The following is a 16080-nucleotide window of genomic DNA, read 5'->3' as shown; positions in this document are numbered from 1 at the left end:
ATTTATAGTAATTGTATTTATACCGACGGATTTATTGAGCGCAGCATTGATAACAAATGTTACAGTAATTTTATAAAGTGAGTAAATAACCAAACTTTTGATAAATATAAATTTATTATTCACTACCCACTACTGTTTTCCTTGTGTTTTTCCTATTGTGTTGTATTCCAATAAAGTTTTTCTATACTATTCTATTCTAATTTTCTTATTCCTAAAACGAAATTAGGTGAATAAAACCTAATTTTAGTTTTTGTGAGAGACGTGCACGAAAGATTATTTATCATGTAGTCGTTACAGATATACCCAAGCAACAGGGATGATACTTTGAACTAATATAATTAGTAATATTTTAAAAGCCACTTCCCATTTATTTTTGGATTATAATAAATCCGTTATCTGTCTCCTGTGTGCCAGCTAAGTCTGTGTCAACTTTTATCAATATCAATGCAGTGTTTGAATCGAAATAGGTCACAGAAAAACAGCCAAAATGATAATGTTAACTATGTTTCGGAATTACCACTCTGTGAGGGCGTACTTTAGGAAGTTCGAAATTCACCGTATCATATGATCTTAAAATTAAAGTTACAGAAACAAAAATGGCACTTTATTTAAAACAACGTTTATAAGTAACGCTTTATCAAGAAGCCATTGTCGGTAATGTAGTTAGAACCAGTGATAGACTTCGCTTTGTCGCTGGCGATGAACAAAATTAAATCTGCGATTTCTTCCGGTTGCGATACGTTATTGAGGGCCGTGAACGGTTTTAGGTCGTCCCATGATCCAGTATCGCCGCAGTTCGCTTTTATATCGGTGACGACAGGTCCCGGGCTGATCGTGTTTACCCTCACTCCATGCTCCGCCAAGTCAGCCGCGAGACAAGCGCCGAAATGATCCAGCCCAGCTTTGGAGACGGAATACGCTATGGATTCTAAAGCAAACTGCGTAGTTCGCGCAGCAACACTGGACACATTGACTATATTTCCTTTCGCCTTTATCAAATAGGGGACAGCCAAGCTCGTCATACGAAAGACTGCCCGAAGGTTCAGCGCCATTGTTGAATCGTACGCTGTCATTATTTTATCATCGAATATACTTCCAAAACTTAAACCTCCGGCGTTGTTGATGAGAATGTCTATCTTTCCAAATGTTTCGATTGTCTCATTTACGATTCTTCGGGCGTCGTCATCGTTGGTAACGTCGGCTTGTATGACCAAAGAGTTGGCGCACCGCGATGCTGTCGCGGCCAACTTGGTCTGGTTACGTCCAACAATGGCCACAGAAGCACCTTCTGCGCTGAATGCAATCGCCACTGCGGCTCCGATGCCCGAACTCGCACCTGTCACAATAGCCACTTTATCTTTGAAGCTCATTTTTTCTATGTGTCGACTACAGCGTTCCAATTGGAATTGAAGGATTTCACGTTATTTACTAACCTCTGCTTCATAGGTTACGTTTTTTTTTATAAATAAAATAATGATTGCAATATATTTGAGATAGTGATATATGTATATCTAAAAAGTGAAACGTGACTTAATGTTTAAGACATCGGAAGTATTGAACTTCGAGGTTTTTTAACAAGGAAAACGTAGATGTTTCCTTAAAGGGTTTATGGATTTATTTAAAAAGGTTTTTTCTGAAGAATAATTCCTAAGGAAATTAACCTTTGTATAGATTTTCTAGCCGTAAAAAGTTGAAAACTGAAAGGGTTGCATCGTTTATTTTTTAATTATATTGTTAGTTGTAGGTTTTTGAATATTATTGAGATTATGCCAGACCTATAATACCGTATTACAAATATTCTTTTAACAATATTTAAATCTTATTATACATAGATACATTCTCAAATTAATTAATTAAAGCAAAAATAGGATTCCGCAAGAATCTTCACATCATATAATAAAACAAAGTCCGCGCGTATGTCTGTCTCCCTGGGCGCGAAAAACTAAAGAACTTCTGAATGAATTTTTATACGGTTTGCACCAATAGACAGAGGGACTCATGAGAAAGGTTTTAACGTATAATTTATTAAAGTTTTCTGTAAATTGGCTGAAATATAACAATGTTTGTTAAAGATGTGGGAAAAATCAGACCGTATGGCGTAAGCCGCGGAAATTATTAATGATACATTAAAATAATGTACTACATGTTTAAAGTAATCCACATGACCTACAAAAACTGTTGTAGGTCATGTTGATTATTTATTTGAGTTATTATGTTGACGTCTAACTGTTGTAGTTAAGTTACAATAAGCGCTTTTTGTGATGTGTTTGATGTGTCAATCAAAACATGGGTACAATCAAATTCAAATTCAAATTCAAATTCATTTATTTCAAGTAGGCCTACTTTATAAGCACTTTTGAAACGTCAAGTATGCATGTTTGTGTGACTCTACCACCGGTTCGGAAAGCAGATTCTACCGAGAAGAGCCGGCAAGAAACTCAGTAGTTGCTCTTTTCCAACATCAACATTTACAATCATTTTGCTATCTTGCGGGAGATGAGAGCGAGGCTGGCTGCTTCCATTCTACCTTGTCATTGAGGAATTCATCAAATGTATAGTAACCTCGCTGTACTAGATGCGTTTTTACACATTTTTTAAATGTATGCATTGGTAGGTCAAGAATTTCCTTAGGAATCATGTTGTAAAAGCGTATACTCAAGCCCACAAAGGAGTTCTGCACCTTTCGCAGACGATATGCAGAATCTAAAGATGATGACATACGTATCATGAAAATAATCTTTATCCACATAAACAATTTTATACCTAATTAAGATTGTGAATTCATCATCATCATATCAACCCATTACCGGCCAACTACAAGGCACGGGTCTCCTCCCACAATGAGAAGGGGTAAGGCCGTCGTCCACCACGCTGGCTCAATGCTGACGTTTCCTCACAATGTTTTCCTTCACCGTTGAAGCAAATGATATTTTAATTGCTTAAAACGTGCGTGCTGGGATTCGAACTCGATAACCCGAAAGTGAAGTCGAAGTTCTCCCCACTGGGCTATCACCGCTCTATAACGTACCATTAAATACGATAGATTGATTACGTATCAGTAAATTCATCTTTTATTTATTCGAATTGGACCTATAGTTTAGAAGTTACGACAGGTATAAAAATGACAAAAGTAGGAAAGATGCCGCCGCGGTGTAAGCCGATCGGACCTACCTATATGGCAGTACATTTAATATTTGGGTGCACGTTTTACAATCGAATTTAAATGTATAAAGATATAATTAAGGTGTAATAATGAATGAATGAATGAATGAATACACTTTTATTGTACACCAAAGAAAAAAAAAGTTCAATAAAGTAACTTAAAGTAGCAAAATGTTGCCTATAAAATTCGTTATTTTGCGTGCGCTGAGAAAACTATTGTTGATAAATAAAAGTACTACATGATTAAAGTACTCGTTAATACACAAAAAATGTCAGTTCCCGCGGCCAATGTTAATTGCCGGAATTAACGCAGATGAAGTCGCGGACAACAGCTAGTATTCAAAAAAATACTCACGCATTGGCTACATTATATAATTCATTGTCATTGGGACTCTCATAACCTAATTTCAAGCGTATTACATTAATTAACAGATGTCACCACAAAAATAGATGATAAGTTATTTTTTATTAAATTAATTACCTACTGGAGTGGCGTTAATAATTGTATCTGTGGCGTTCATTTTATACATGCGCAAAAGCATTGCCTACCCTAATTTTTATAACGTAACTCGCATAGTATAAGGATTTTTCCATTTTATGCCATCTTCCTGCTTTATACATACCCTGATCAAAAGCAACATACCTATATTCACGCCACTGAATTGCACCCATTTTGTTGTTTTATGTAAATAAACCGAGAAAGAAATAACCGCTTTTGAGCTGTAAATAAATCGAGAAAGAAATAACCGCTTTTGAGTTATCACCATCTACATGGTTAATTTTCAAATAAGAAAATTAAAATCCATTCGCGAAACAAAAATACTAAGACACACACAAATTAAGGCAGGTGAAATTAAAGGTAAACAACATCTATAAATTTCTTGACTTGATGGTAATGCTACATTAACATCAATCAAATTTAAGATAAACAGAATAAGCGTTCTTCAGGGAAGCGTCCTGGGACCCTTACAATTTCTAATCTATATCGATAACCGGTCTAATGTGACTCAATTGAGTGAAACTTTATAGCGAATTTCGTATCTCGAAATTATTTATTTGAACTAAACAATACTTACACACAAAGTATAGCTAACCTGTGTCGTGATTCACTTTGATATTGGAATCGTTGTGTTCATTTCGCGACTTAGAATGCTAGGAAACATCACGACAAAATGCCCATTTCGATGTCGCAAGACAAAGACATTATAACGCACGCCAGCCGCGAAATTGAAATGTGGGTGCATTTTTGTGCGGTTGTCATAACTGTATAAAAACTGCGAACTGACTGCACAGTCAGCTTGCAGTTGGTGTGCAATTTTGCATGGATGATATACCTACACTAGCCTAGCCACAGTCGAAGTCTCCCTTCAGACCAGACCATAGAAAATTCAGAAATTATAAATTCCATAACAGCCCCCATGCCAGGGATCAACCCCGGGACCATAAAATTACAGCGCTCACCGCTGCGTCATCGAGGTCGCAAACTGCAATATAACTGTATTTAAACTGCAATATAACGGAATTTAAACTGCAATAGAACGTATTTAAACTGCAATATAACTATATTTCAATTGCATTAGAACTGTATTTGAACTGCTATAGAACTACATTGAAACTGCCATATAACTGTATTTAAACTGCAATATAACTGTATTTAAACTGCGACATAACTGTAGTATTTAAACTGCAATAGAAATGGAAATGCAGAGACAGACTAGACAAATACGGTCCCACCTCAGCACGAAACCACAACAATCCGCGGCACCAATAACGATATGTAATGAAATAAATAATTAAATAAATTACGCTAATAAATCGCTTCATTTATTTAAACGACATTCTAAAAACCACTATTTATCACTGTAAGTTTATAAATAAGTAAAGAATAGCTGTTGCTCGCGACATCGTACGCGATTGTTTCGACATTTTTTTTAATATCGCGGGTACGTTTAGTTTAGTTAATGAAACATACAGACACTCTCTCTCATTTTTATAAGTAAGGTTTAATATAGCTTTGTGGCATCGTCATTATAGTACAATTGTTACTCATTGTTCTATTGTTGCAGAAAATTGGTTCGTCATAGTTTTTCTGATTTATTAATTTATACGCTAAGTATATTTACAGCTAGCTGAAGCGTCTACTAAGTCACTTTCAGAGGTATTCCAATTATTATCTTATTTATTACATTCTATGATCATCATCATTGTAAATCTATTATCAACCCACGTACCAGAAAACGTCGTGAGGAAAACTGCATGCCCGAGATTTCTCCGTAATTTTTAAAAGGTGGGAAGGTTTTAGGTGGGAAATCTGCCAATCCTATAGCCCTGCTCATTCTAAGAGATCCGTGCCCTGTAGTGAGCTGGTAATGGGTTGATAACGATGAACGAAATGATGATGCTAATGACGATGATAATGGTGATGGAGATGTTGATGAAGTTGGTGATGAAACTTCTAATATTCATATGATAACGCTGCATAACAATCGTACTCTCTCATCATATCGTAATCTGCATTCTAAAATAATTTATTAGCTGCTTGAGTCTCTATGAAATGATTATACTTTAAAAAATATTAATGGCAGTGAAGGTGACTTTGGTATTATAATCAATCAATGTACGATGAATAATGATTAACAATTTAGTAAATGCGACCTGAGTTTTTCTGTCATATAATTAAATTGATATAGATGCACTGTAAGGCTATGATAACATGATTGCAAAAATGCAGGGCCTTTGAAGAATTCTAAGAAAGTTCAAAATTCGAATTTATTTAGGTTTACCAAGTAGGCCTAGTTTATAACCACTTTTGAAACAACAAGTCAGTCTGATTGTTAAAAAGCTAGGCATTTAAAGATCTTATTCCCGCCTCTGTTCAGTGGAAGTTCAATGTCATAATTATTGTCCATAATAACAAAAATAGTAATCGAAAATTATTTTTTGTTGTTGTTATAATGAAAAGTTTTCTATGAGTTCTTAAGACTCTGCCTCTTCACAAATATAGCTCAAAAAACTACTATTATTTTAAAGCTCTGGAATGACAAAAAGCGATACAATTATATGCTTGACTGACATAAGTTATTAGTTGGTTATTTTCTGTACACAATTAAATACATTTATTTTGGCAAAAGTAATTGTCTAAATATCCTTTAACGCGCACATAGTAGGGTTTTTAAAGCTTTTTAATAAAATTTCCGAGATGTCTACTGACATAATGAGGATTCTATTGTAGTTCACATAAATACTTAGATTCTTGCACGAAAAAATTTAACCTAAATCTTTGTAATCTGTACCACGAATGCAGCTAATCGGACGATTTTTTTTTGAAATACGAGTAAGTATTTTATTACGTCCCCAGCATAAACTTACCTTTATTATATCATGCATATAATGCAGTAAAACAACGTATCAGATAAATAATGCAAGACTTATAATTCCGTCTGGTTATTATCACGCAATATCTACCACAGCCGGCCGGGTCGCTAGACTGTTACAATAATCGAGAATAATAATAAATTGTGAGAATAATAAAATACAGCAAAATGAGCTTCAAAGATAAAGTGGCTATTGTGACAGGCGCGAGTTCGGGCATCGGAGCCGCAGTGGCGATTGCATTGAGCGCAGAAGGCGCTTCTGTGGCCATTGTCGGACGAAAACAGGCCAAGTTGGCCGCGACAAAAACGCGCTGCGCCAACGCCTTGGTCATACGAGCCGACGTTACCAACGATGACGACGCCCGAAGAATCGTAGACGAGACTATCGAAGCTTTTGGAAAAATAGATATTCTTATCAACAACGCCGGAGGTTCCACTTTCGGAAATATATTCGATGATAACATAATGACAGCGTACGATATGACAATGGCGGTGAACCTTCGAGCCGTATTCCGTGTGACGAGCTTGGCTGTCCCCCATTTGATAAAGACGAAAGGAAACATAGTCAATGTATCGAGTGTTGCTGGGCAGAGTACACATTTTGTATCGGAAGCGTTATCGTATGCAGTTTCAAAGGCAGGATTGATTCACTTTGGCGCGTGTCTAGCGGCTGACTTAGCGGAACATGGCGTCAGGGTGAACACGATCAGTCCGGGACCTGTGGTCACTGATTTAATGGAGAACTGCGGGGTGTCGATAACATGGGATAGTTTGAAACCGCTCACGGCTTTAAATAAGGTATCAGAAGCGCAGGAGATTGCAGATTTAATATTGTTCGTCGCCAGCGACAAGGCCAAGTCAATAACTGGTTCGAACTTCACTAGCGACAACGGGTGGATGATAAAGCGTAACTAAGGCACTTTTTTAAGGTTTACGAACGTATTACGCCGCCGCGCCGGGGCGGTTACGGGTTCAAAGTTAAATGGTGGTTTTCTTATTGAAATTTCTTATCTTATTATAATTTTTTTACTCATTTTGATTAATAGTCTTTTCTTGGCCTTTATGCAGTGCCCCAGTGCGGGCTGCTCTGTTTCTGTATTGTCTTGCATTTATCAATTATTTTATAGTTTTAATAATAGCACTTTTGTATAATCTTTGTCTGAATTAAATATTTAATTTATAGCTAAAGTTTCATTTTTAAATGCTTATGCTATATACACATAAATTCATTTTCTGATAAAAATGTAAAGACCGTCTTTAATTTAACTTTTTAAATTATGCTTTAATGACTCTCTTGGGCCTATTTTATATATTGCAGCCCTCTTCTGCAGGAAGACAATAGAATCTATATCAGCAGCATTACTCCATATAAAAATGCCGTAGGACATAATGTTGTGAAAATAACAACAATTATTAATAGATATACGGACAAATAAAATAATAGGGATTTTCGGAATTATTTTATATATTTCGATATTATTTTTTCTAGAAATTAAAGGTGTTGTTGTTATAAAAGACAAATTATATTTATTAAAATTATTTCTTGAAAAAACGCTCACCGTGTCATGGCCGCACTCGTGGCGTCAAAGGCAAGTTAGAGCTATATAGAAACTCCTTGTTCCATAGCTAAAGATTATTGATATTGATTATTGATAGTGAATTTGGTATTGATAACCAAAAGTTACCTGATATTTTTAGAATCGCAAAATCTTTGACATACGTCGTGTTTTTCGAAGTTCAAGCGGTACAAAATTATGTTTATACAACGTGTAAATTAAGGCTTCAGGGATACATTATTTACTGTCTATGAGACTTGTCTTTTTTTATTTTAGTTTTTATTATTCTGTTATATGATAGTGTATCTGGGTCAAAGTTACCTAATAATAAAAAATCATATTATTATCTGTGCCCTAACATCACATGCTAAATTAAAATCATGTGACTCCGATCACTTTATTTGGTACTATGCGCGTGTCGGTTTTTTAACATCATAGTTGAGTTGTCATGTGTAAACACTTAGAATGTTTTGAATGAGTTTGCATGGAAAAATAAACATGCTTCTTTTGATTTCATATTTACAGGGTGATTCCTTATGAAATATACTTATTCATTCTTCAATATTATTTCGTGATTCCGTTACACGTTGTGTAGACGTGACGTAATAAAAAATTCTTGAAACATGATTAATATCATTCATTACATAAATACAATATTTTACCGATTCCTTATGAAATATACTTATTCATCCTTCAATGATTTGATAGAAAAGTGATTAATTTATTTGTGTGGTGTTTTGTAGTGTCATTGCACATTTTAATGTCTTCTTAGTGTTTTAATAGCAGGTAAGTCTATCATGTTATGTACAACATAGGTAATTAGTGCTTGCATTTGCTTATACATAACTAAATGTTCAGGTTAGCTACAACGAAAAAATACACATAATAAGTACTTATAAGCCGAAAGTTCGTGGTTGATTTATTATGATATCCTAGACACAGATATCTAGTTAGGAGTCAAATATTCACCCAACATATGGCCAATTATTCTTTTTAAGTAAAAATTTTACGTGTATATAAATTAATTTGTATAACCTTGGGTGGGTTAAATGTATAACTAATGTATATGTACTTAAATAAATAAATAAATAAAATATTATTTCGTGATTCCGTTACACGTTGTGTAGACGTGATGTAATATTTTTTAATATTCGGTGTTTCACCTGTCATGGCGGATATTGCAGTTTTATTCATTATAAATAAATACCAATCTCACTTTTTGGAATTAAAATAAAAAAATCATAAAACATGAATAAAATTATATCATTTGATAAATACAATATTTTAGCGATTCTTTCTTACTGTCATCGTGCCCATATGGTTACAAGCGGTGCTGGTAATAAAAGAAAGGTAGGCTCACCAAAACCGGGCAGTGAGGTAGCATAGTGAACCCGTCGTTGCCTGAGTGTAGGTACTGCTTGATCGCCAGCCGGTACTTCTGATCCCTTTGCAGGTACTCGTCGCCTATCTTCACAACATGTTCCGCTACCCTCTCCCCTGGGGGTTTACTGGGGTCGAAGGCGAACGATATGCCTGCTACCTGGAGTAAATAAATTCATTAAAAAAAAACATTAAAAATACTTGAAAAAATGTGTTTGCTTTGTTACCTTTACCAGTTTTATTGTTCAATTTTACTGAATAACCAATGTCATAAATCTATAAGGCTTCCGTAAAATATTACCTGAGGGAACCTGCCCTCCAAGCTCGGATACTTGGAGACGGCATTCTCCAAAACCTTTAGGATGACTTCCCCACTCGCCTCCACCACCACGATGGGATCACGCATGGGGATGATTGTGGACAGATCGCGGAGGGTGAAGTCTCCCGCCGGGTGTACCTTAGGACCAAAGGGTTAGAAGTACAGTAATAAGTTTATCCCTACTAATACTAAAAATGAGAAAGTTTGTACCATAAGTTTAATTAATTTTTTGACAACCTCCCGTGCGCAGGGGTGAGCGCTATGGTTTTAAGTTGGAGGTCCCGAGTTCGGTTACCGGTATTGTGTAATTTATAATTTCTGAAATTTCGAAATTTCTGAAAAGCGCACGCGGTGGAAGGTCTCAAACGGAAAAAAACTCCGATTTCAAACATTATTTAATCATGCTATACTCCTTTTGGTCATATATGCTCGTATATATAGCCTACAGCCTTAGTCGATAAATGGGCTATCCAACGCTGAGAGAATTAGTTCCTGTGATAATCGTGTAAAAGTAAAAAAAAAAACTATTCGGCTTTGTATATAAGTAATAGCTTCTGCCCGCGACTTCGTCTGCGTGGACTTCAGAATTGGATCTAAAGCTTCGTTCGTTAACAATTTGAGAGATCGGTATAGAAAGTAAATGTCCTTTTCCATAGCAAAGGTGACATGCATACCAAATTTCAAAGCTGTCTGACCGCGGCTTACATGGTGAACAATTTTAAATTTTCCCTCGGGAACTTCTTAAGGAATCGGGATAAAATATAGCCTATGTTCTTTTCCATTCCAAAGGCTACATGCATGCTAAATATCATCCAAATCCGTTCAGCCGTTTTTGCGTGGTTGAGTAACGAACATCCACACTTTCACATTTTTGTATTAAGTAGGAAGTAGGATTATGGTAGGATAAGAAGTTTTGATGTTGACTTTCTCAGATCATTACCTGATCAGAGCGGAAAGTTCCAGAATTGAGTAAGAGCATATCGGCACCGGTAGCCGCCAAGAGGACATCGCACACCCAGTTGCCCAGATTGCACTCTTGGCGTCTCACCACGGAGAACCTTCCTTCTAGAGGCACGCAGAACTTGCCGAGAACTTCGTCCATTTTGCCGTCTATCATGGCTAGAATAGAATAGAATAAATAAAAATACTACGACAATACAAACATCGTCATCGAGCCCCAAAGTAAGCTTCTCTTGTGTTACTAAGATAACTGATGAATATTTAAATAAATAATATAAATAAATACTTATAATATATATAGACACTGAAAAACATTCATGTTCATTACACAAACATTTTCCAGTTGTGGGAATCGAACCCACGGCTTCAGACCCAGAAAGCAGGGTCGCTGCCCGCTGCGCCAATCGGCCGTCAAATAGAATAGAATGGAATAGAATCTAATATATTTTTTTTTGTAAAAAAAAATAGGTAATTTTTTTTTTGTAGGTTACAGTGCCATACATTGCGTGCAAAATCAAAGCAAAATGCAAAGAACTACTAAACCGGAAATAATTATAGAATGGTAAAATTTAAATCAATTTCAAAACAAAAACATTAAATTTTGTAATAGAGTAAAATTTTTACAATCCTTTCTAATTTTGTGAATCGATGAACGTATCATATCAACCCATTACCGTGTGAGTGACAAGGGTGTAGGCGTAAGTCCACCACGCTGGCCCAGTGCGGATTGGTGGATATAAATAAGTAAACACACGACAGTACACACTTCGTCAAATATCCCCAAAGTAAGCGTAGAATGTGTAATGGGTACTAAGATAGCCGATGAATATAATATACATAAATACTTATAATATACAGATAAACACCAGATAATGAAACACATACATGTTCATCACACAAACATTTTCTGATGCATGGTTTTACAATTACCATCGTGTGGCCAAAGTAAATAAATATAAATATACCACACCGCCATCTAGTCCCATAGTAAGCGTAGCTTGTGTTATGGGTACTAAGATGACATGTGGTCCCTAGGTGACTATTTAAAAAAGTGTGTGCGTGTAACCTTTACGCGCGATTTAAGTAAAACTTTCAATATTAGTTATTGATGAAAGAGTAAAATGTTCTTGGGACTCGGCCATTTCATTTAATATTCACTATTTTATTTTATATTGTATTTAAAATTCATTAATATCACTTTCACATTTTATAAATATTTTCATTTTTCATTTGTCATATTTGTTAAATAGAATAATTGAGAGTAGAAAATTGAAGGTTAGATCAGCATTGTCAATATAACCTTGTCATTGAATATTCTAGAATGTCGCAATCGTCAGAAAATTTATTAATAATTTATTCATTACAAAATTAATAAACAAACAAGTATATTTAGAGATTTTTAAAAAACTTTGCAATATAATTTTTTTTTTTTTAACTGTTGAATTTTTATTCACTATTGGACACTATTGGACACTTTTGGAAATAAATAATCTTAATTGATTATGATATTTGCCACTAGCTGGTGTATAAGTCAAGAAGCGTGGAGTATATGACATATACTTACGACCAATCCAAATTATTATTTTTAAATATCGGAAACTACACAGATGTCAGACGTAAGCGTTACTTCCGTCAGAAAAAAATCTGTGTTACTCCCTAGTCACGCTTAAAGAGGTTTTACTTAAAAAAAATATCTTACCAGAATACTTTTCCACCTTCGACTTGAGCACGGGGTCTTCGGCGTAAGAACTGCTCACCGCGACGTCTGTTATCTCCACCCGCGCGACGTCCGAGCTGAAATTGATGTTGATTTTGCTGAACTGCCGGAAGTCCGTGCCGCTTTTCACGATGTATTTGTTGTTTATCTGTGTGTGACAAAGACGTTCCAAAAGTTAGTCTTGATTTTAAGTGCTTTACTATGCAAACTTATATGAAACATGCTAGCACGGCTAGCATCAGCGGCGTGCACTTCATACATGCACAAAAGCACTGCAAGCCCTAAATTTTTTGTATAACTAATAAATGCGAGGGATTCTTCCATTTTATGGCATCTTCCTTTTTTATGCATACCCTGGTCAAAAACCCTGTGCACGCCACTGGCTAGCATGTATTTATTTATTTATACAGTTACAATTTCATTACAATCTAATTCTTTTAGATTAAATCTAGATTATTATTATTATATATCATTTATTGATTTTCATTCTTTTTAAAACACTTAACAAATTTTAAATTATATAAATAAAATCAACACTATTAAAAATTGATAAAAAAAAATATGATTACCTAACTATCATAATATATATAGATATATAGAGGGAGCAGTGTTTTTTAAGGGAGATCCCTAGAAAAAGGCTGAAGATGTGTGATGGAAGAAAAAAAGAAAGAAAATTAAGGAAGAACCTGAAGAAAATGACATTAATGTAGTACCTGACTAAACCAGTTTTCAGCATGAGAAAATCTAAAAGCAAACCCGCATGGCCTTGATGGCGTAAACAATTTAAAACCAAGAGCGATTTCTGATTAAAAAACCAGTGAAATAGGTAATAATTTCAAAAAAGGAATGTCAATCTAAAGTATTCATTCAGAAAATCGCTACTTCAGCAATCGTAATCATTCTCCGAGTAATGAATTACAGAAATGTTGTAAGAATTTCGAAAAATTTGTTTCTATTTTTTTTTACAAACGTAGCATTGAGGCGAAAGATAAAATTTTTGAAAAGATTTTCATCTCGTTACGCCAAAGTATAACTTCTAGCGCGTGTACATAAGTACACACACGTCTTTTTTTTTATTATCGATAGGCCAGCGCTTGACAACAGTTATGCCGGTTAAGAAGCAATGATGGAGGTTTGAGCACGCTTGCCTAAAAAAGCCTATGAACTTTTGCCTTGAACATATATATTGTATAGAAGCAGGCGTTACTTTGCGGAAATCCATGATATATTATCAAAATTAAGCTTAATTTGCTATACTCCGAAAATATCGCTTTTTAGATTGCTTTTCGCGGAGTATAGCAAATTAAGCTTAATTTTGATAATTGAACATATATTTTTTTTATGTTTAATTTCACAATGGTTGACGGTTTTTTGCACGGAAATAGTTACGTAAACTTATTCACTTACTCAAAAAAGCTTTCGAGTATTAACTTACCTCTAGAACTTCGTAAACGTGATCGTGGCCTCCCAATATGAGATCGATATCGGTGCAACCCTCAGCCAATTTGATATCGTTCGGCGTTCTCATATGCGTAAGTGCTATGACGTATTCACAACCCTGTAATAAACATTTCTTTAGATCAGCTTCATTTTACGTGATTTTCTTTCTATTCCTCTACAAGTTAGCCCTTGACTTGCAGTCTCATCTAGTACTTAGTGAAAATGCCGTCTCAAAGGCAGCGGGCTAATCTGTTAGGGGAACGGTAGTTATATTTTAGACCCGTACTCGGAATCTGACTTCATTATACGTGATTTTCTTTCTATTCCACTACAAGTTAGCCCTTGACTTGCAGTCTCATCTAGTACTTAGTGAAAATGACGTCTAAGATGGCAGCGGACTAATCTGTTAGGGGCACGGTAGTTATATTAGACCCGTACTCGGCATCTGACTTCATTATACGTGATTTTCTTTCTATTCCACTACAAGTTAGCCCTTGACTAGCAGTCTCATCTAGTACTTAGTGAAAATGCCGTCTAAGATGGCAGCGGGCTAATCTGTTAGGGGTACGGTAGTTATATTATACCCGTACTCGGCATCGGACTTCATTATACGTGATTTTCTTTCTATTCCACTACAAGTTAGCCCTTGACTTGCAGTCTCATCTAGTACTTAGTGAAAATGCCGTCTAAGATGGCAGCGGACTAATCTGTTAGGGGCACGGTAGTTATATTAGACCCGTACTCGGCATCTGACTTCATTATACGTGATTTTCTTTTTATTCCACTACAAGTTAGCCCTTGACTTGCAGTCTCATCTAGTACTTAGTGAAAATACCGTCTAAGATGGCAGCAGGCTAATCTGTTAGGGGTACGGTAGTTATATTTGACCCGTACTCGGAATCTGACTACATTATACGTGATTTTCTTTCTATTCCACTACAAGTTAGCCCTTGACTTGCGGTGTCATCTAGTACTTAGTGAAAATGCCGTCGAACATGGCAGCGGGCTAATCTGTTAGGGAAACGGTAGTTATATTAGACCCGTACTCGGATTCTGACACAGCTATTATACAGACATGCTTCAGAACAGACGTTTTTTTTCATCGAAGGTTAAATATATTTCAATCAATCAATCAACAGCCCATAACAGTCCACTGTCAAAATGATTTGAATACAACAGATAAAATTTTAAAATCGTATTTTTAATCTGTGGATCACTTCCAAAGAAACACGGTTACGGGCTAGTGACGTCATCTATGTGTAAGCAAACATGACTGATAGCGTTCTCTCCATGTTTACTTTATTTTTATATAAATAAAACTGGAAAATAATTAAAAGTATTAAAAACTGAATTATCCCCATGAAAGTAAATCGGAGAAGTTGCGGACATTCCTTCGCTATTTCGTTATGCCAAGTTCAATCAATTTTTAACTTATTTCGTGGAACATTAAATAATATTTTATTGGGAGTAATAGCAGAAGTATTAGTACAATATGATTCTAAACACCACCGATATGATTTTGGATTAATTTCTATTATTTAGAAGATTTTAAAAAGATGACGGTTACGCGGCATTAAAAATAAATTATAATCTGTTTTTAGATACATTAAACGGTGTAAAAAATAATTTAAACAAAAATAATGGTTATATTTAACCACTATTTTTAATTTAAAACATGTACGAACGCCTGTGACTGGCATAAATACATAAAGCATTTTTGAATAAGAAGTTAAAAATATAAATGAAAAAGTTTATCAAACACCAATAGTACTTACAACTTGTTACATTAGGTGGGTATTGTTATTAGTTACATAATTGATAGCTAGCGAACGCAATAAGCTGAGCTTGTTGTTGTGCTCGCACTATGTCTGTACCGAAAATCTCAAATTATAGTATGTGTGAGTGTGTGTGTGAATTGCGTGTGTGTGCGTGCATGCATGTGTGAGTGTGTGTGTGTGTGTGGTTTGTCTATGATTAAAATATGAATGCAATTTAATGAAAATAGCTCATCGTGCTAATGTATTACTTACCTCTTGTTTCAACTGCGACGCTAACTTGTTACCCGCCTGCAGGAAGTCGATGAAAGTCACTTCTTCTGGATTTATGGTCGCCAGTGTATCTAACCATTCCTGTCGAAGCAATACAATAAACGTAAAGACGGTGAGATGATGA

At 35.3% G+C, this 16080-nt stretch overlaps 2 protein-coding genes across 4 annotated transcripts in view; one reads left to right on the top strand and one right to left on the bottom strand.

Moving 5' to 3' along the window:
* Window positions 1-16080, bottom strand: part of LOC120637127 (snake venom 5'-nucleotidase) — a 42573-nt gene that overhangs the window by 16063 nt on the left and 10430 nt on the right. For all 3 annotated transcript variants that reach the window (XM_039908797.1, XM_039908788.1, XM_039908804.1), the window contains exons 6-11: window positions 15939-16037; window positions 13904-14026; window positions 12451-12616; window positions 10732-10910; window positions 9774-9929; window positions 9453-9632 (exon numbers count right to left, since the gene is read on the bottom strand). In XM_039908797.1, coding sequence (XP_039764731.1) covers window positions 9453-9632; window positions 9774-9929; window positions 10732-10910; window positions 12451-12616; window positions 13904-14026; window positions 15939-16037 — 903 coding nt within the window. The remainder of the gene's footprint in view (window positions 1-9452; window positions 9633-9773; window positions 9930-10731; window positions 10911-12450; window positions 12617-13903; window positions 14027-15938; window positions 16038-16080) is intronic.
* LOC120637156 (uncharacterized oxidoreductase TM_0325-like) lies at window positions 6677-7493 on the top strand. The gene has a single exon (XM_039908828.1). It carries the CDS (start codon window positions 6705-6707, stop codon window positions 7449-7451), a length of 747 nt encoding a protein of 248 aa, XP_039764762.1. The 5' UTR covers window positions 6677-6704; the 3' UTR covers window positions 7452-7493.

Source organism: Pararge aegeria, chromosome 1, assembly GCF_905163445.1.
Source record: "Pararge aegeria chromosome 1, ilParAegt1.1, whole genome shotgun sequence".
Lineage (NCBI taxonomy): Eukaryota > Metazoa > Arthropoda > Insecta > Lepidoptera > Nymphalidae > Pararge > Pararge aegeria.
The sequence above is the reverse complement of the archived record's forward strand: the minus strand, read 5'-3'. Positions and strand labels throughout refer to the sequence as shown.